This window comes from Anolis carolinensis, chromosome 3, assembly GCF_035594765.1.
Source record: "Anolis carolinensis isolate JA03-04 chromosome 3, rAnoCar3.1.pri, whole genome shotgun sequence".
Classification (NCBI taxonomy): domain Eukaryota; kingdom Metazoa; phylum Chordata; class Lepidosauria; order Squamata; family Dactyloidae; genus Anolis; species Anolis carolinensis.
This window is the reverse complement of record NC_085843.1, coordinates 139,357,947-139,379,242: the sequence shown is the minus strand read 5'-3', so window position 1 is coordinate 139,379,242 and position 21,296 is coordinate 139,357,947. Positions and strand designations below refer to the sequence as shown.

The 21,296-nt window shown below is 41.3% G+C and overlaps 1 protein-coding gene across 21 annotated transcripts in view; it reads right to left on the bottom strand.

The window, feature by feature from the left end:
* Positions 1–805: 805 nt before the first annotated feature.
* Positions 806–21,296, bottom strand: part of mbnl2 (muscleblind like splicing regulator 2) — a 135,963-nt gene continuing 115,472 nt past the window's right edge. For all 21 annotated transcript variants that reach the window (XM_062975523.1, XM_062975526.1, XM_062975529.1 and 18 more), the window contains one exon: positions 806–4,594. In XM_062975523.1, coding sequence (XP_062831593.1) covers positions 4,467–4,594 — 128 coding nt within the window. In that variant the 3' untranslated portion in view covers positions 806–4,466. The remainder of the gene's footprint in view (positions 4,595–21,296) is intronic.

Genomic DNA, 21,296 nt, shown 5'->3' with positions numbered 1-21,296 from the left:
CAGAGTGATTTAAGGCAGCTGCTCAACAGCTGCGCCACAGCCCGGCCCCTTATTATATCCCATTATTATATTATCCTATTAATACCATATTATTATCATTTTCTGTTATTATTATATCCTATATTATATTATCTCATTAATATATTGTATATCATTATATTATTACTATATTATCATATTATTATTATAGTATATTATATTATTCATCATTCATGACTACATTGAAACTAGAATAGAGAGAAATCAGCGTGGAAACCTTGTGAAACCTAAATTGCAAGAGGTACCATAGATTGTTGTACATGTAAATAATGGTAGTAACAAGAAATTCTTGATAGGATTCATAGTTTGTCTGTTATGCTGGTTTGTGATGACAACTACTTTACAGTATATAATAAATGTTCATTTTGTTGTTCAACAATAAATGTGAGCTCTTCTTCATGGAAAAATAAGACATCCCCTGAAAATAAGACCTAGTGCATCTTTGGGAGCAAAAATTAATATAAGACCCTGTCTTATTTTCGGGGAAACAGGGTAGTTGCTCCCACAGTCCCAAACTCAAATGTAAAAGGAATTTCTCCTTCTCATGGGGACTAACAGCCATCAGCATTGGGAGCAGTGTGGCTAATCTAGCAAGACTGGCCCATAGGGAGACTCCATTACCTAGTAGCAATCTAGGTTTCAGTATTTTGTTTTGTTATCCATAATTCATGTAAATTTTGGATGTAAAGCTTGCCTTTCCACTTTTTTTGTTGACGTCACTGTGCTTTTCAATGTCACAACAAAGAAATAACACCAAGACACTAAAGACATTTTAAGATGCTTCTTTTTATTTCCATGGTTGCACATTGGGTAATTAAATAATATCTCAACAAACTCATAAATGGGTATTTAAACAGGCTGCTAAATAGTTACAGTACATAGAATAACAGAAAGGGGCTTATTTAACTGTTAGCGAAAGTATGCAGTGTAAATGTCGCCACTGATCATTTTTTATGGGCAAATTAAGGTATTTTGGTGAAGTGCTCTTATAGAAAATGCAGAGACATCTCAAGTAACTTGAAATTATGTCCCAGCCTCTGTACTTGCTGACTATATTGTCCCATTTCATGGTTGTGTCAAGGGAGATATTTAAAAAATAAAAATAAAACCAATATAAGCTCCATTTACCATCATTAGACACTCTTTTTCCAAAATATAAATGAAGTTTTGGCAAATAATATTTATACAGAAAAATAGTTTTAGATTTTCCCCAAATTCAATGTACTCTACAAAATTACTCTTTAATAAATAAAAAACCATGTACTCATTATTTTATATTTATGCTAATTAATTTGTCAATATTATTACAGATTTGAAGCAAGAGGCACAGAGATTAAACAAAGTGCGGCCGAGCACGGACAGAGTGAGACGGGAACTGGGTAGTACAGTTTTGCTCTTTCCAAGACAGCTTGCCTGAAGATGAATAGGTGCAAATCTGTATTTGCAAAACTTCTACGCTAGACAGCCTTGCTGGAATGAATAGGGACAGGCTGTCTTTGCAGGGGCAAATTAGAACTGGCATGCAGGTTCACCCTGTTCGTTCGGCAGATAGATACATTCTGGTAAAAGCAAAGAATCAGCTTTGGGATTCAGGCCAAAGAAGGAGGCCAGGACAATCAAGTGAGACAAGTAGACAAACTAGAAAGATGAAGCAGCGTGTTTAATTTAGATGCCAAAAGGGCTGATTCATGAGACTGATCCAAGCGACTACTCATATGTGCCCTGTTTGAAGGAAAGGATATCAGGGCTGGGCAGGAAAGGAGGAACATAAAGTGGAGAGCAGGGAGCTGGCTGAAGCGCAGACATAGCGGGATTCAGAAGTGGAGCGAAGAAAGGCTAGAAAGACCTGCAAACAGGGAAGCAGGAGCAACATAAAAGAAAGCTGCCGACATGTGGCAGAGATTAGCATGTTACGGTGTTAGTGATAAACCCTAAGGAAGCAGGTAATGGTTTCAGCCAAGGCAGCTACATTCAAGAGTGGCCTGCGTGGCCTGCCTTTCAGCAGGTACAGCTTTTTCTGCCTTACAATCTCTGTGACTCATGCTCTTAAACTGTGATGCTCAGGCCATTTATTCCAGTTTAGTCCCATTAAAACCAACAACACTATTCTGAAACAAAGAGCATACGGATCGACATAAATATTTTCAAAACATAGGAACAGAACCATTACATCGGAACTCTCTTTTTCAAAAATACATGCGCGCTCTCTCTCTCTTTTTTTCCAGGAGGAAAACTCAGATAGGTAATGAAAATTTGATCATTAATAAAAAGAAAATAATATCGGAGTGATTCTAATGAAATAATTGCTTAAACATAATAGGTGCACTAAAATATTCTTTCTACAGTTTAAATATTTCAACAACATATATAAATTGCCATTTAGTGTTGTCCAATAAACTATCAAATGTTTAAATGGATCATTTAAAAAAAAATCCAACAATTACAGATGTCAGTAAATGGCCAGGTTACCAATCTAGTTATAATGATTCAGAAAATTTACAAGTAAAAATAAAAAGATACATATTCCTCACAAAATAAAACAAATGCAAGATTACAAACACTATGTTTACTATCAGTTTGGGGTGTAGAGTGTTCTCCCCTTTATGTGATCGAAGCTAGTGTTTTAATATAAACAAATGAGACCTTTGAAAAAGAAGAGTAACACTGAAAAATAATTTCATTAACAAAAAAATCAATTAGTGCTTCTGTTCTCTTAGACTAGGCAGTGCTGCCAAAGCTAAAGATTTTAGAATCAATCTGAAACGCTAAGTTAAAATACTGCAATCATTTATCATGTTCACATGGAAAAAAAACCCAGATGTTTAAATTATACATATTTCCATAGGACAGCTGCTTTTTTTGTTTTATAAACAATAATTTAAAAACTATGTACTTATGTGATCTGTGTGCAACATATAAAATGTGAAATGTGACATATTTGGTACAATAGTGTAGGAAACAAATTTTAAAAACAAACCTCCTACATTAATCAAATGTATATAATTACTTTGTAAATCAACACAGTATTTAAAAAAGTAAACATTAAAATCTGTTTTGTCCATATATATGTATGTGTATATATAATATGTATATAGTTGTATTAAAGATATCTTCTTATTTCTGTGACATAAAATAAGCTTTTAAAAGAAAAAGTTAAAAGAACTAGTTTCTTTCTCTGTGCTGTAATCCGGTTACAACGTCTTTAACCTGATTTTAAAAATACGGCAGCAATAACAATGGATTAAAATGAAACTCTCTCTATATCCCATTTAATATTTTTCTAATCATTTAAATTAAAGTCACTTATCAGTTTTAACAACGACTGCATTCAGCTTGAGTTAAATTAGAATATCATGCTAATCTTTTCACCTACAGCCTCATTTCTTTAATTGGGAAGAAGCTACTTCAGAGTAAGCTTTTTGGTAACCTGATTGCAAATCTGAAAGCTTAACCGCTTGTTGTATTTTCGATGATAGACTGCAGTGTCACTTAGTTTCAAGTCTGGTGTGGCAAAATTTAGGCACTTCTGCAAAGGCTTCTTTTAAAAAATATTCTCTCTCTTTGTAAAATAACATAGTCAAGACTTTGTTAGGGGTATGAAAGTCATACCGTGCAAAGGTTTAATTTAATTCTAGAATGCCATGATTCTGGTACAAATTCTTCGTATGTGTCCAAAATCAGCTCAGGTGCATCTCTGCTTTTTGTGCTTTACCTTGGATCCTCTATTTGGGACTGTGGGGGGGTTAGGTACAGGAATACCGGTTTCTGCTTTTTCAACACCTCTTTTGTCTTGGCATCAACTGCCCAGTAGAGAAGTGAATTTTTTAAAGAGAGTACAAAATCGTCAAAAGGGTTAAAAGTCAAATCTGCAGTTCATATGTATTGGCCAAGATCCAAAAAGCCACTATGACACACTCAAGGTCTTGCATTCACCATTTTGGTTCAAGCAGAAAATTCTTTTGTGCTGTTACAAACTACTTTTGAAACTCTCTGCCCTTTCAGAAAGTAATTCAGCATGCAAAGTAGGTGACAAATACGTTTGACAAATATGCATCCAATGTTACCTTGTCCATGTGGGACTATGTGGCTCTTTGGATCCTGGGTTTAGTGGCCAATGTACATCACTTATTGCTAACATTGAAAGATCCATAAAGTTGTGAACCCTACAATAATATATGAATAGGACTAATTACATTAGCTATAATTATGGTGGTCAGACGGCATTTCTAAGAAGTAAACGGTGTTGTATAAAACTTTTAAAACTAAAATGTTACCCTTTTATGTCTTGAACCATCACAGCTGGCATCAGGTAGTTAACTAGATTAGTTTTTAGAGTATACTAAGCATACCATATGTAATATTCATATATGATATAGCAGCACTAGCTCTTTGTGTTTGTGATTTGTCCAGACGAACAAACTCTTTACTCAGCATGCAGTTTGTGGCAATTCTATTGAGGAAGAGACAGGGTAGTATGTACAGTAACAATGCTTTGCTGTTCTCAATGAGGCCTCTTGACATTCCAGTCCAATCCGGTTGACTATTTCAGGATTATCTGTAGAAGAAAAGAAAGCACTATTGAATTTGCCATTGGTTTTTTTTCCATTAATATTATTTTTTCCTTTTTCCTTTTCTGTTTATTCAAAATGTAAGCACAAAAATCAACTTAAGATTATTTACCAATTACAATTATAGTATGCACAAGTCTTTTACAGTAAAAATGCTCATTGATTTCACTATACATTGATTTCACTATCACTAATAGTCCTGTATGTACGCTTCTCCTAGCACTTTTGATGGCTATGACACTTTGGATAACCACTCCTCCCTGATGATATCGTCATAACTAGCACTTTGGCCCAGTTTCCTACAGATCTTATCCATGATTTTATCATTATTGTATGTGTTTTTATAACTTGTTTTATTGTTGCTTGATTTGTTTTACTGCTTGTTTTTATAATGTTGATGACCGGGCTTGGCCCCATGTAAGCCGCCACGAGTCCCTTCGGGGAGATGGGGCGGGGTATTATGAATAAAATTATTATTATTATTATTATTATTATTATTATTATTATTATTATTATTGATTTCAGTAGGGAGGGGGATGTTGAAGAATATTTTGATAGATTGTACTTGTCATATACAATACAGATGTCTTATACACCATACCTGTGCCCCTATTTCTTTGTTTACTAAAAAGACATTATCAAAGATGGAATACTTAAATTGCCCTCTCTGAATTACTTGATACTGTAATGTAACCTGGAATACCGTTATACAATATACCGTATTTCATCACTTAATAGTAACCACCGCATAATAGTCACACCCCCATTTTGTAGGTGGCAAAATGAATATTTTTGGGTTCCTCGCATAATTGCAGAGCCATTTGGGGCTAATTCCCTCTTCATTCCTTCTTTCTCTGAAGGCAAAGCAATTAGAAAACAAACAAACAAACAAACAGAAACAGAGCTGTTTGAGGCTGGATCATCCTTCCTCCTGTCTCAGAAGTAAGACAGTTTATTTATTTATTTATTTTAAAAAACAAACTGGAGAATCTAAGGCAGATTTTTTATTGCATAATAGTCGCACCTTCCTTTTTTTGATATAAAAAGGGGATAAGAAGTGAGAATACTATGTGACGAAATACAGTCATTTCTGCTTTCATAGATACTTCTCCTTGTATTCATAGTATGCCACTAGCATTCAGAAAAAGGAAAGCTACAAATATTAAAAACCAGAACTTCTGATTGGAGACATATTTCCAACATGCAAACAGCCATTCCCACGGTCATCTATGGTAAATAAAAATCTTTCTAAATATGTTTAATGTAAACATGGTAGGCTAGTAACAGTTGCTAGTAACTCCTGTGGACCTATTGTAAAGCTAATTTACTTATATTAATGTATCACTTCAAGACAGATCTCCCAGGATCTTTCTGAAGGTTCCCACTTAAAATTCTGCTAAATTGTTTATCTGTTAGATTGAAGGACATGCAGGCTATCTGCGCACACACACACAGTAAACATCCAATTTGGAATAATCTAGGTTGATCCAAATTGATTTTCAACCTTCTGTGTATAAGGTCCTAAGCATATACTATCAACTAGAGAACATAGAATCATAGAGTTGAATGAGACCACAAGGGTCATCCACTTCAACCCCCTGCCCTGTAGGAAAAGCACAATCAAAGCATCCCTGACAAATGGCCATCTAGCCTCTGTTTAAAAGCTTTCAAAGAAGGCGCCTGCACCACACTCTGCGGCAGTGAGTGTTGAACAGCCCTTATGAATATAGGGCTACAATTTCCCCCCTAGGAAATGAAACAGCAAAAAGAAGCAGGATTGATCAAAACTCCAATCAATCAGCTGTAATTTCCCCAATTACACTTCTACATCAAAATTATACATTTATGTCATATAGAAGATCTATTAATTAGAGCATAATTATTCATACAAGGCCAAAATATGTCATGCACTTGAAAAGGATATACGGGCAGTCCCTAACCTATTAACCAGATAGGTTTTGTAGGTTTGTTCTTAAGTTGAATTTGTTTATAGTTGGAATGGGCACATTTTAAAAATAGAACTCAAGCCAGTTGGCCGAGGAGGAAGGGAGGGAGCTTGCTGACAGGCTCTCTCCCTTCCTTCTCAGAAAACACTAGGGTGAGGGACACGGGAGGCTGGCCGGAAGCCAAGGCTGGAGAGGAGGGGCCAAGGAGCCTGTTGCTGGCTTCCTTCGCCAGCCTCCTTCTCCTTGGCTGGGGAGGAACAGCTAACTTCACCACTCCCCAGCTGGTCACTTTCGCACCGTTCGTCTCTATGAGTTGTTCGTTAAGTCGGATGTTCATAACTCAAGGACTACCTGTATACTCGCTGAATGAACTTTTGTAAAATAATGATGATGATGTTTATTTATATGCTTTTTCTCTCCACAAGGAGCTTCATTGATATAAGAGTATGCAGAACTAAAGTACATGATTGCACATGCAGAATATAAACAAATAATATGCTCAAGTCATTATACCAGCTTTCTGCAGATAACCTTACAACATTTCATTTATTCATTTGTGTACTCTTCAGAAATACACTCAGTTAATTTAATCTGAACATCACAATTTTTCTAATATTAGGGGTAAACATAAAGAATTCAGAATTTTGTGCTTCTCTCTGCTCTTGATATTTTTTCTCCCCTTGGCTATACTTCTGATCATCATACCATTAGATAGGGCTTCTCAAATTTTTCCACTTGCGACTTCTTTCTGCAATTTTTATGTGACCCCGGGTATATAGATAGATAAAATAGAGTTAAAAATCAAACATTTACTAATAACAAATCAGCATTTGCAAACTTTGCTAAACAGAATAATTTTCCTTTTTATGAGGTACATCTAAAGCATCTTCCGCAGAGTCTATTGTAAACACAGAACAAATTCATGTACAGTAAATGTCTAAAGTAGCCACAAAGTGAAAGTCTTTATTGTTGCCAATTTCTGTGGCCCCAACATTGAGCTAAGGAGACCCCATTTGGGGTCAGGACCTAAGGTTTAAGAAACGGTGTCATTAGGTATACTGATATCATTTTTAAAACACCTCGTGTTTGGCAGTGGAAAAAAAAAGATGCCAGCCATTGCTGCCATAATATATTTTTGCATGCCTTTGTACAATGCTGAAGTTTAGAGCTGCTGTTTGTCATCAGCATACCAAAATGAAAACAAAACAAAAAGAGCCAAAAGCTGACAAAGATGTTTAGCATCCAATGCCTGGAGCCATGACTAATTAAATAACCTGCATACAATATCAAGCACTTTAACTGCTTTTCTAACTTAGATGAGGGATGTAATTCTTTAGTGAAGAAAGCAATGAGTAATTTTAGCAATTTTATTTTCACTGCAAGGAAATACCAGCTTTCAGGGATTATGCACAATTTGGTACTTCCCACTTGGTTGTTTTGAGCAGAAAACAGTTTTCTCTATGCATAAAATGCTGTTTTTTTGTGTAAAACAACTACATGCAAATTTGGCATGAAATAGGTCCCCTACCACAGCATTTTCTGTGCAGGAAGAGTTTTTCCTATGCAGAGAAGTAATCTTCAATTCAAAAAGTGTTCTTTTTTGTGGCCAATAGTCATGTACAAATTTTGCATAGAATAATATCTGAGCTGTGAAGATTCTCATCAGAACAGGACTCTTCTCAAAACTAGATAAGGGTTTTGAGCATTTTTCAAATTGCTTTCCAATACCCTTTCCACTCCTAACTTTGTGTTGTAGCTGTGTTCCTTGAAATCAATTTCAACTTATGGTGGCCCTAAAGTGAACACTTCACAAGGTTTTCTTGGTAAGATTTGTTTAGAGGGAGGTTACCTCTGAACAAAGGCTGAAAAAGTAGGACTCACTCAAGGTCTCCCACCAGTGGGCTTCCTTCCATGGCTGAGGTGGGACTTGAACCCTGGTCACCAGCATCATCGTCCAACTCCAAAACTGCTACACTGTGCTGAATATCTTAATAAAGCACCACTGCAACATACTTGCTCCTTTCGGACCCTGCTCTTGAAGTAAACTTAAGATCATCCATATAAAACCAAAGGGCTTGTATGTAAATGATGTTACAAAGTTGCTCTTGACAATTGAGTGTGTGTGCTGTGAAGAGGTAAAGTTAGAAATGTGCCTAGATTGTTGCCAGTGTGTATCAAGAGCTGCTGCTACCCAGAACAAACAGTATTGGATGATGGGGCTAGTGCCATATTTGAGGGGACCATTGAGTATAAGAACCATGATGTTCAGCAGCAAGACCCACCATCTGCAAACATGACTGCAAAGAACACAAGCAGCCAGAGGAAGTCTGGAAAAATTAAGATAGTTGGGCATGCCACCATTTCTGCTGGCACTTCTTTTCAGACCACAGGGCCATTCAAAAAGTTAAAGATGATAATTAAAAAACCAACCAACAAACAGAAGATCAGCATTAATACTATTGGAACCTATCACCTGCTCCTCTATATCAGGTCCCAATGCAAGGCCTGCTGGGATAAATAAATCAAATGTGGATCTGTAGACAAGCAGTTTTATATCTACATATTTAGAGTGGCATGAATTTAAATGTTCAGCAGAAATTCTGTGATGGAATCAATGCTCCCAATCACTACTATAAATTTCAAAAAACTTCAAATATCTTCACAGTTGCATCCTCATTTCCATTTCCGTCTCTGGATATTGAGTATATCTTTAATGAGGGAAAGAAGTACAAGCCGGCCACAGAAGCAATGCAATTTTGGACTTGTGAAACAATATGAATTAGTTGGTCCTGGTGAAGGGGGCACAAAATAAGGGGAAGAAGTGTAAACATTTTTTAGAAAAAAAATGCAACATTCCAAAACCTTGACACTTTTTGCTGCCAGTCGCCCACTTCCATCTTTGGAGAAAAGGGGGCTAGTCAAAGATCTGATGTGCGCCAATTGTGGCGCCGGAGGGGGGGGGTAGGGATGCCCTGGAAAGAGGCCACAAGGACGAGCACAGAGTGACCCCACAGGCTGCTGCCTGCATCTAAAATGAAAAAAGCTTGAAAAGGCGGAGAAATAATGTAGAATTTTCACTTTCCTTCCTGGCTTTTTCCCAAAAGTACGACAGTGTGCTGAAAGCTGAGGAAATGTCTGGGACATGTGCTTGTGTAAGTGGACTCCCCCCTTTTCTTCCTTCTTTCTCCCATTAGGGATCTTTGAGGGAAAGCTCAGTGGGGTGATGCAGTCCCTGATGAACCCTTTTGGGATATAGTCTTTCAACTGGCCACAGATCTGATTAATAATATCAACTGTACGAAACTACGAAAACTAAACAATGCATTGATAAAACTACCTTACGCAAGAGTTTAATATTATACTGGAAGAACACTTCTGTCTTATGACTTTTCCTGCCTCCTGCATATTTCTCAGCTCAAGGGACTAGAGACAAAAACTACTCCAGCCATGAGGACTATGCATAAACGAATAACAGTCTCTTATACTTTGGGAAGAAATGCTGGTCCTTTCCTGTGATACATGCATTTTCAGCAGTGAAAGTTGAGTATCCCCAGGCCTTTGATTTCAATCAGCTTTAAGTTAATGACCTATAAAGACTGTCCACAAAAGGTCACTTTTGTGGCCTTAGTTCCCTTAGCTGCCCTGAACAGTTCCAGAGCAGCCAAGGGGACATCCTCAACTTTTATTTCTCCCTCCTACCCCCAACAGACAGGAATGATACAGATCTTTTCAGAGCATCCCCATTAGGGGAACAACATCTGAAAAGTCAATATTACAGCTCAATTTTCTCAAAAAAAAAAAAAGATTACAAAAGCTAATTAGTATAGCTATATATACACGGATGACAGCAACCTAGGACTGCCATTGTATGATCATCATGACTGAAAGTAACAAAGGAAGAAAATAGGGATGGCTCTATAGACAAATCTTTTTCAGTGGTTTGACAAGAGGACAAATGGCTGGAAGATTGCTTTCTGACATGTGTAGGGAGAAAATTTTTAGAATACATTTAGAGTCCATATGGTAGAGTTTGTTCTGATGATACACAGTTCTTTCCTGTGAGATGCTATGGACAAGCAGAGAGATGAGTAATAGACCCTTAGGGATTTCACACGTTTGAACAGGAAGTCTCTCCTGCTTTGTGAGAAGTAGAAAGGGGATGATAGTGTAGTCGATCTCTTAGTACTAGGTCTCAAATCTCTGTAAAAGCCCTCTTGCAGCAATTACAACAAGGATGGAACATAAATTTAAAGGAAGTTGATAATTTTATGCTTATGTTGTGAAAAACTCTTAAGGTGTACTAATACCCTGTTTCCCCAAAAATAAGACAGTGTCTTATATTAATTTTTGCTCCCAAAGATACACTAGGTCTTATTTTCAGGGGATGACTTATTTTTCCATGAAGAAGAATTAACATTTATTGTTGAACAAAAAATGAACATTTATGATATACTGTACAGTAGTTGTCATCACAGACCAGCATAACCAGACAAACTGTGATTCCCATAAAGACTTGTTACTTCCATTATTTCCATGTACAACATTGTATGGTACGTACTTTCCTAGGTCTTACTTTCAGGGGAGGCCTTATATTTAGCAATTCAGCAAAACCTCTACTAGGTCTTATTTTCAGGGGATATCTTATTTTCAGGGAAACAGGGTAAATCCTATTGATTGGGGGCACATCTGGATGATGTGGTGGTGTTCACCTCCTTGACCCACAGTCCTTTAGCATGCTACATTCAACTTCCACATGTAAATCTGAAGGCACTCTGGGTCAGGACAGCCAACTCTCTCTGATCTAGGAGATCCAGAGAGTTGGAAGTGTCTTTGAGTTGAAGGCCATTGGGATGATCTTCTGCAGCAAAACTGGAGCTATGCCAACTACATTGGCCCCATTACATCTTATCTTAGTATAATGGGTAACAAAACTGTTTGGCCAGGGTTAGATGTCAGCACCTATCCCTTTGGACCTAAACAGCCCCACTTCCTTGCCTAACTGCTTTGATATATGGTTATTTAAAGTTTTTAAAATTGTTTGGCTTTTGCTATGTATTTTAATGTTGCAACTTGTACTATTTTATGTATAGGTCAACTGTTGTTTTTAGGACTTTGTCCCTATGTGAGCCGCCCCGAGTCCCCTCGGGGAGATGGAGGCGGCATATAAGAAATAAATTATTATATTATTATTTTTCAATCTGTATCTTGACAGAAATCTGCTCACGTTGGGTTTGGGTTTTTTGTGATATGAAGAGGTCCATATCCAGGGAGCCAAAATAATTTATTACTATCCTAGAAGTCCTCTGTCTGGAGAGTAGGAGCCAGTCTGAGTTCAGACTGCCCTGAAGATGTTCTGCCTCTATGAACTGAAGGCAGGATTCTGACTAAAGTAATAAGATGAATGCTTCCCCGCAAGAGACTGAGAACAAGTCTTTCCTTGGTGATAGATGTGAGCTATTGTCAGAATTTCTAATGAGGACTGCCGGGCCCTACACTACGGTAGGAAAGGCTACATTGATTACATTCCTGCCTAGCTAGTTAAATATGTAAGTGAGATCCTTGTTTTTCACCTGACCTATGGTAAGTGTTGGCATCAGTGGGCTCTCCAGCAACCTGGACTCTAATATATTGTTATTTGGACTTTTGCTGTTTTCCAGATTTTTCCTCTCCAGCCGCTCCGAGTCCCTTTGGGAGATGGCATGGGATATAAATAAACATTCATTCATTCATATGGCTGCATAGACCTACTAATAGGAATCACTGAACTGCTGGATAGGTATATTATTTGATTATTGTTTCCTGGTGTGAGAAAAGGAACTATTGCAGTGGTTTGGCATAGATTTGCTCTAAGGTTAAGACAAAGAGGATTTAAGGATAATAATAATAATAATAATAAAACTTTATTTATACCCCGCCACCATCTCCCCAATGGGGACTCGGGGCGGCTAACATGGGGCCATGCCCAGAGCAATACAACATAATAAAATATAAGAACAACATATCATAACACCATTTAAAATACAATAAATAATAATAAACAGAACATCAAGAAATCAAGAAAAAAACAAAAACAAAAAAACTATAAATCAAGGGCAGGCCACTTGAACACAAAGATAAAACCCGGAGTGAGAGGGACAGAGAAGTACTCCACTATGGGCAGGGACATTTGGAAGGGGTAATCTGGAGGATAGAAGTTCGGAGGGGAGTAATACGGAGATATATGACAGACATTACTCACCGAAAGCACAATGGAAGAGCCATGTTTTTAATTCTCTCCTAAAAGCTAACAGAGTGGGAGCTTGCCTTATTTCAGTGGGAAGTGAGTTCCACAATCGGGGGGCCACAGCAGAGAAGGCCCTCTCCCTTGTACTTACAAGGCGAGCCTGGGATATAGGCAATGGTGATAACAGGGCCTCTCCGGATGATCGCAAGGAACGGGCAGGTTTATGGAAGGAGATACGATCACGGAGGTAGGTGGGTCCCAAACCGTTCAGGGCTTTATAGATGATGGTCTGCACCTTGAATTGGGACCGGAAGATGAACGGCAGCCAGTGGAGCTCCTTAAACAAGGGAGTGGATCTCTCCCTGTAATTTGCCCCCGTTATTAATCTGGCTGCCGAGCGTTGGACCAGTTGTAATTTCCGGGCCGTCTTCAAGGGAAGCCCCACGTAGAGTGCATTACAGTAGTCCAGTCTGGAGGTAACTAGGGCATGGACCACCGTGGTCAAATCAGACTTCACGAGGTATGGTCGCAGTTGGCGCACAAGTTTGAGTTGTGCGAAGGCCCTCCCGGCCACCGCCGACACCTGAGCCTCAAGCGTCAACGCTGAATCCAGGAGGACCCCCAAACTGCGGACCTGTGATTTCAGGGGGAGTGCAACCCCGTCCAGCACAGGTTGCCACCCAATACCCCGATCCGACGCACGATTGACCAGGAGGGCCTCTGTCTTGTCAGGATTGATCCTCAGCTTGTTCCTCCTCATCCAGTCCGCCACAGCGGCCAGGCACTGGTTCAGCATCCGAGGGGCTTCCTTGGAGTCAGGTGGAAAGGAATAGTGGATTTGCGTGTCATCTGCGTAGAGATGGCAACGCCCTCCAAAACTCCGGATGACCTCTCCCAGCGGTTTCATGTAGATGTTAAATAGCATAGGGGATAAAATAGACCCCTGTGGAACCCCACAGGTCAATGGCCAGGGGTCTGAGCAGGTGTCCCCCAGCTTCACCATCTGGGAACGACCCAGATGTAGTATGTGCATCCTTAAAGAGTATTTAAGGATAAAAGGTAAAGGTAAAGGTTTCCCCCTGACATTAAGTCTAGTTGGTTCCGACTCTGGGGGTTGGTGCTCATCTCAATTTCTAAGCCGAAGAGCCGGCGTTGTCTGTAGACACCTCCAAGGTCATGTGGCCGTCATGACTGCATAGAGCGCTATTATCTTCCCACTAGAGCAGTACCTATTGATCTACTCACATTTTCATGTTTTCTGCTAGGTTGGCAGAAGCTGGGGTTAACAGTGGGAGTTCACCCCGCTCCCCAGATTCAAACCGCCAACCTTTCGGTCAGCAAGTTCAGCAGCTCAGTGGTTTAATCCGCTGCACCACCAGGGGCTCCAAACATTTAAGGATATGCTATGCTTATTTTCTTGAGAAGATGGCTTCTCTGGTGGTCTGGGTTCACTCTGATGGGAGTGACACTTTGCTCCACCTTATGTTGATGACAGCTCCAACATGCTGAATCCCCTGCCACAGAACCAGTTGACATTCCTAAGACTGGCCTGAAGAAGATCTTCATCACGGAGTGAGAACATTATACATGTCTCTTAGTCCCTACTGAAGAGAAACAGAAGGGCTAACCAAATTATTGAGATATGGGTAAATGTCAAGGTGGCAATCCTCCAGTGAGTCATGGCTACTGTGAACTCTTGTGAATATATTTGGGGCAGGGATACGCTGACTCAAAGGACCTCGTATTAACAGTAGTCATTCTAATAAGCAAAGTGGAGAAAGTGCCCATGGGAATGGCAGAACAGAGATACAGAAGTCTTAATTAAATCCAGAGAAGCAACAAAGCTTTCTAGTAAGAGAGATTCCAGGATGGATTTTGGGATCCCCATTGGCAATTTACATTTTCTAATGAACTGAATAATCTGGTTCAGGTTTAAAATAGTTCTCCATGATTTATTATTCTTAGATGCAATGAAGAATATTGAACAGCATCCTTTGTACCATTGAGAAGATGGCGCTTTCTATAGAGCTTCAATTTGGAACGTGGTTAAATTCCTGTACATTTCTGAACCATCAAAGACTTCCCTCTATTGGAGATTTGGCACCAGGATTGTTGGTTCTTGCACTGATATTTGGTGGCAGAGGAGGACTGTAGCCTGCCAGACTTCTGAAAAGCTGATGCCTAATTTTGTATCCATAGTGACCACTAAGGTCTGTAGAATCTGTTGTCTTTAGATCTAAAGGTGGAAATGAAGTTAGAATTCTGGCTTTAACTGAATGAAAGCAAAGAATGACTCTGTTTGTCAGTGTCCACGCCATTCTTCGTGTGAACAAATGAGACTAGGGAAGATACTAGGGCATCTACAAGAGGAACTTGTAATTTAGTCATACACTTGTGAAGATTAGAATATTGCTTTACATATTTTTGGTATAGCCTGTTGATGGGAGGCTTGCTCCCTGTATCCCTAGCTATAAAAATGCAGTGTATTGGAAAAGTGACACTTAAAGGGGGTGATACCATGATAAAGCACTCCCTTAAACTATGCAGAAGATCTGAATACTGGTTTTTTTGTGGCCCTGAGAGGCAGCTAAAATCTGAAGTGCCTTTTTCAGAAGGTGTTAGTCTCCAGGAGGGAAGAGCCAAATGATTGAAAAAATGCTTTATCCTCCAGATCAGTCAAGGGTACACCGTCCTGCGCATTTGGGGAGGGGAAGAAAGAGCTGTCTAAATTGTCTTCTTTGGACAAGCGAATTAGGCTGGAGCCCCCATGAAGCTTGGATTATGCTAGAAAATTGGAAATCAAAGCCTTCGAGTCTGCCTTTGAAAAAAATGCTATGTGTCAATCAAGATGGTTTGCAAGTGATCTGGTGAGAATTCTGCTGCAGGCCAGAAAGTAACTGCAAGATATTTTTCAGACCTTAAAACTTCTCCTTGCCCTAGCAGGAAGATTACAATCTGTCCAGACCCAACTAAGGTGTGGCTATTTGCTGTTGAGACAGATGAATTGGCAGAGTCTGTAGCCACAGTTTGAGCTTCCATGTTGAAATTTTTAAAATCATGTCAGAAGTGAATTGAGAACATACTGCAAGTCGCTTCTGGTGTGAGAGAATTGGCCATCTACAAAGACGTTGCCCAGGGGACGCCTGCTGGGAGGCTTCTCTCATGTTCCTACATAGCTAGGGCTGACAGATGGGAGCTCACCCTGTCTCGCAGCTTCAAATTGTGTGCCTTTGCCATAATGGCAAGACTGGGGTATTTCACAGTACCCAAAATAATCTCCAATTGTTCTGTTACGTCTTCATTACTCTGTATTTTGTTCTGGGCATCTGTGCTACAAGAAAGCTGCAGGAGGAGGCATTTTCCCTCACCTACTTGGTCGGCACTCACTATCCCATTGCTTTAGCTCTAATCTAGTCCTTAACTTGATATTGATTTCATGTAGCACTGGAGAGGGGAATGAGTCCCAGATATTCCGAAGAACCCTCCTTGGCATGCAAGGAGTGGGATATTCCTACTGAGAAAAATAGGAGGCTACCTCATATCTGAAGACAAACAGTGAGGAAAGGAAGAAAGGAAAGGCTTGTTATTCCTCTCTTTTCTGTGAATAAGAGAGAAAGTGTTGCAAAGCAAGATAATCCAAAGGAATGATAGCAAAGAATGATAATAATCAGAAAAAAGACAGGTTGCTTACTTGTAACCATGTTTCTTCAAGTGTTACTCTGTGAATTCACACTAGTGGAGATATCTGCGCCTGTGCAGGCTTCAACGGAAAATCTTCCAAGCTGAATCCCGCCCCTCTCCCCAGAGGGCATAAAAGCTGGCCCTGGGCGCATGCTCCCCAGTTCCTACACCACAAAGGCAAAGAGAAAGGGAGAAGTTTGCCAGAGGGGAAGAAGGGCGGGATTGTGTGAATTCACAGAGTAACACTCGAAGAAACATGGTTACATGTAAGCAACCTGTCCTTTTTCTTCGTGTACTCTGTGAATGCACACTAGTGGAGACTAGCAAGCTGAAGTCTAGGCTGGTGGGACATAGCAAACCGAAGTTAAGTGTCCAAACGTATGTTTTATTAAGGCACATATAGGACAGCAACAGTGCAAATAACAGGGGGTCGTAATAGAAGACCCAAGTAATGTGTATGCATATAAAACCACAGAAGTGGGAGGTAGTAAAAGTTATGAGTGCAATAAAGTGCATCCTTAACAAGAGTGAAAATTATATAACAAGGTGGCAAAGGCCGCAATCAATGATTGACTGAGGTAGGTATCCTTTCTTAAACATCAGAGGAGACCGGTAAGGGATCTCTGGAGGTTTGAACTCCTAGAATTAGGTAGGTATAGAGGTAAGTATAAGGGGACATGGTAAGCAGTATAGTTTGAGAGAAGGGACTTCAACACAACGTAGAATGGAAGGAGGAATTCAGTGTGAGCCTCCTGGATTGTAATATAACAATGAGATATAATGATAATATCAATAAACATGTTTAACTCAGAGAGAACAACAAATGACCTGTATGATTACAGATTTGTGATTGTTTCATTCTTAACCCTCTTTTTTTTTTAGGATGAATCAGTAGAGAGTGACAGAAATTCCAGCAGGAGTCACGGGCCTGGTGGTTTAAGAAGAAACAGCCAACATTGATATATAGGTGATGTCTGTCCTGAGGACTGCCTGGTCATGGTGGAATCAAAGATAGGGTTCATTGATTCGAAGGGAAGCCAATTCAGATGGGTGAAGAGCCGAGGTGATGGCCACTAGGAAGGCTACCTTCCAGGAAAGGAAGCAAAGTTCTGCGGAGGCCAGTGGCTCGAACAGAGATCTGGGCCAGGACGAGCTCTAGACTCCATCCAGGTGTCAGGGGTTGGACTGGTGGATGGAGGTTAGTATATCCTTTGAGGAATTTTTTGACAAGGTAGTGAGAAAAGAGAGATGAATGGTTGTGCTGTTGAAAAGCCCAGGAGAGGGCTGCCAAGTAGGACTTTATCGATGACAGGGAGAGCTTTTGTTCAGCCAGGGTAAGTAGAAATTCAAGGACCGTTGGTATCGAAGGAGGGAAGGAGGAGACATCTCGGGATCGTAGGAGTTTATAAGTGTAAGCTTTAGTTGTGGACGGCTTGTGAGCCGCTTTAAGGATTGTTTGTAAGGTGAGATGGAGCCCAGCTATGTCTTGATGTTCCATGCTGAGAGATGCAGGGAGGAAATGTCCGAATGCAGGAGCTGACCCTGTTGTCTGGTTAGGAGGTGAGGTACCAGAGGCAGGGATAGATGGTTCCCCAAGGACATGTGGAGGAGAGTCGAGAACCAGGGTTGTCGAGGCCAAATGGTGCTATGAGGATTGCCGATGCACCCATCAACGGTAGCCTCTTGAGGACTTTGGGGATGAGAGGGATGGGGGGAAAGATGTAAGGGAATTCCATTGACCAATTGAGAAGAAAGGCATCTCCTAGGCAGTCAGGGTCGAATTCACTGGTCATCTTGCTCCGAAGCGAGTGAACTGGTAAGTTTGATCGAGGACCTTGAAGGAGAGGAAACGCCTGTGGAACTTTCTGATCGAGACGTGGAAATAAGTGTCTCGTAAGTCTACGGAGGCGAGGTAGTCTCTTCAGTGTAGGAGTGGGAGAATGGATTATATGGTCACAATCCGGAGCTTCAAGGAGTGAATGAATGAGTTTAGAGTTCTGAGCCCACCTCCTCTCTTTGGAATGGTAAAGTACCTGGAAAAGAAAGCATGTATGTCCTGATCTGAAGGAGAGAGTTGGATGGCTCCTTTTGAAAGAAGTGTTTTTACTTCTTTGACTATTTTGAGACGGCTCGGTACTGAGGACGTGTCCCGTTGGAGGAAGTTCTTCGAATTCCAAAGCATAGCCATCTGTTACAATTTTGAGCACCCATGCATCTGAGGTAATATTTTGCCAGGCGCTTGTGAAGAAGGAGAGCCGGTCGCCAAATTGAAGGTTTTGAGCAGTTTTTAGGTGGATGGAGGCGACAATGGTAGGCCAGGCTAAGACGGCATCAAGGGGCGGGGTTGGTTGTTGTTGGAAGTAGCACGGCCATGGTGTTTTGGGGCCTGGTGGTGCCCTCTTTGTTGGTGGTGCTGGTTTGGCTGGCCTTGTCTAGTGGATTGTCTGTAGCCCTGAGTGGAGAAAGGCTGGTGAGGAAACCTTCGAAACCATTGTGGGTAACAGCGAGTGCACTGAGCGTGGGATTGTTGGACTCCATACTTAGCTGTCAGGATCTTAAAGTCTTGGTTGGATTTCAACTTGTCATCTGTTCCAGCATTAAACAGGCCGAGTGTGTCGAAGGGCAGGTCTTCGATGACCTGCCTGGAGGAGGAAGACAGGCCAGACAATCTCAACCAGGAGTAGCGGCGGATCGCAACGGCGTGTGTGATCATTTTGCCAGCAGTGTCACTGGTATGCTTGGCCATTTGGATTTGATGAGTCTGCTTCCTGTTGGAGGGTCATGAGTACTGATCGGTCTTCATCAGAGAGCTTGGAAAAGAATGGTTGTGCCTTCTCTCAGAGAATCTGCTGGTAAGCCCCCATGCAGGCACCGTAATTGGCCATCCTGCAAAGAAGGAGGGCCCCGGAATAAAGCTTGTAGCTGACCACATCAAAGTGTTTACCCTCTCAATCACCTGGAGTGTTGGATTGGCGACCAGAGGATTGGGCTGCCTTGACCACTACCAAATTGAGATTGGGATGGTGTTTCAGCCACTCCAGCGAGTCATCATCGGTGCGGTACCATGCTTCGATCCATTTTGAGGTCGGTGGTATCGACGACAGAGTTTTCCAGGAGCCCTGGATCACATTGAGGAGATAGGGCAGAAAGGGGAGCAAGGTAGCTGGAGGAACCTCTGCTTGGACCCATTTGAAGACGGGGTCTGTCACGGCTTTAGATGTTTGCTTTATCTCGAGTCCGAGGGCCTCAGCCATCCTGACCATCTGGTTGGCAAAGGCTCAGACGTTGTCTGTAGGAGATGGAGGATTGGCTTTGTAGGCTTCTGGGGTTGAAGATAGGTCGAGACCGAGGGAAAGGTCCGAGTTGGAGTACACAGATTCCGCAAGGTCGATGTCTTGGTCATCATCCTCGGTCCCTTGAGGGGATTGAGGAGGAGACATTGAGTGTGGATCCGGCAACGGAAGGGGGGGGGGGCAGATTAACTTGAAGTCCTGGCGATTGGGTGTTTAGAGGCTGAGGCCTGAACTGCTCTGGCAAGGTGAGCCGTTTGTCTCCCTCTCTCCGGGGTTGTGGAGGGAGGAAAAAGTTCCTGACGGGCTTGAGGTTGTTGAGCCCGGGCTTGTGGAACTGAAACCCTGACCACTGTTTGGTTGGAGTGGTGGGATAAGTCCTGCAATTCGCCTTCGGGGACTGAGAAGGAGACCTCCGGGGTTGAGCCGGTTGAATTGGTGAGGACCGCCTTGATGATGTCGCTGAGGAGGAAGGGACATTTTTTGGGAGGATACCGAGGAGGAGGAACGTTGTATCGCTCTCCTCTTGGTCGGAGGCTGCTTCGATGGGGCCCTCATGGTTTTTCCCGGAGTGGGTGGTATTGGGCATGGAGCCGCTGAGTCGAATTGGGCGCGGCGAGTCTCCTTGTGGGCCCATTTAAAGGCAATCTTCCTTGCCGAGGTGGATGGAGGAGCTCCGAGATGCGATTGGACCAAGGCCGCCGAGACCCACCTTGCCCGTCCGTGTTGAGACTGTAACAGTAGTTACTGTACATGGTGCCTTTGAGGTCTTCAAAGTTTTTGAGGTCTTGTAGCTAGTTGAGGTCATCAAACTGGTTGGTGGAGGGGCCGAGGTGGAGATCGATGGTGCTGGAGCGAGAGACCTCTGGTAAAGGCCTTTAAGCGAGTTGCTCTGTTTTCTCTCGCCTGAGCTGTGAAGGTGAGGCAATGGCGGCAGGAGCCGATAAAGTGGCCTTCACCTAGGCAGAGAAGGCACTTTGCGTGGCCGTCAGAGTCAGGAATTTTAGCTGCCCATTCCGTGCACCCCTTGAAGCATGTAGTCGACATGGGAAGATTCTGATGTGAACCTTACGGTGGGAAAAAAGGAACTGGGGAGTGTGCACCCAGGGCTGGATTTTATGCCCTCTGGGGAGAGGGGCAGGGTTACCGCCAAAATTTAAAAGATTCATCTTGGAAGATTTTCTGTTGGAGCCTGCACATGCAGATATCTCCACTAGTGTGCATTCACAGAGTACACGAAGAAAAAATGAGTTATTGTAAAGAATGAGACCAACCAGAAAAAATAATGCAGGTACAGTAGAGACTCACTTATCCAACATAAACGGGCTGGCAGAATGTTGGATAAGCGAATATCTTGGATAATAAGGAGAGATTAAGGAAAAGCCTATTACACATCAAATTAGGTTATGATTTTACAAATTAAGCACCAAAACATAATGTTATACAACAAATTTGACAGAAAAAGTAGTTCAACACACAGTAATGCTATATAGTAATTACTGTATTTACGAATTTAGCACCTAAATATCACAATGTATAGAAAAGATTG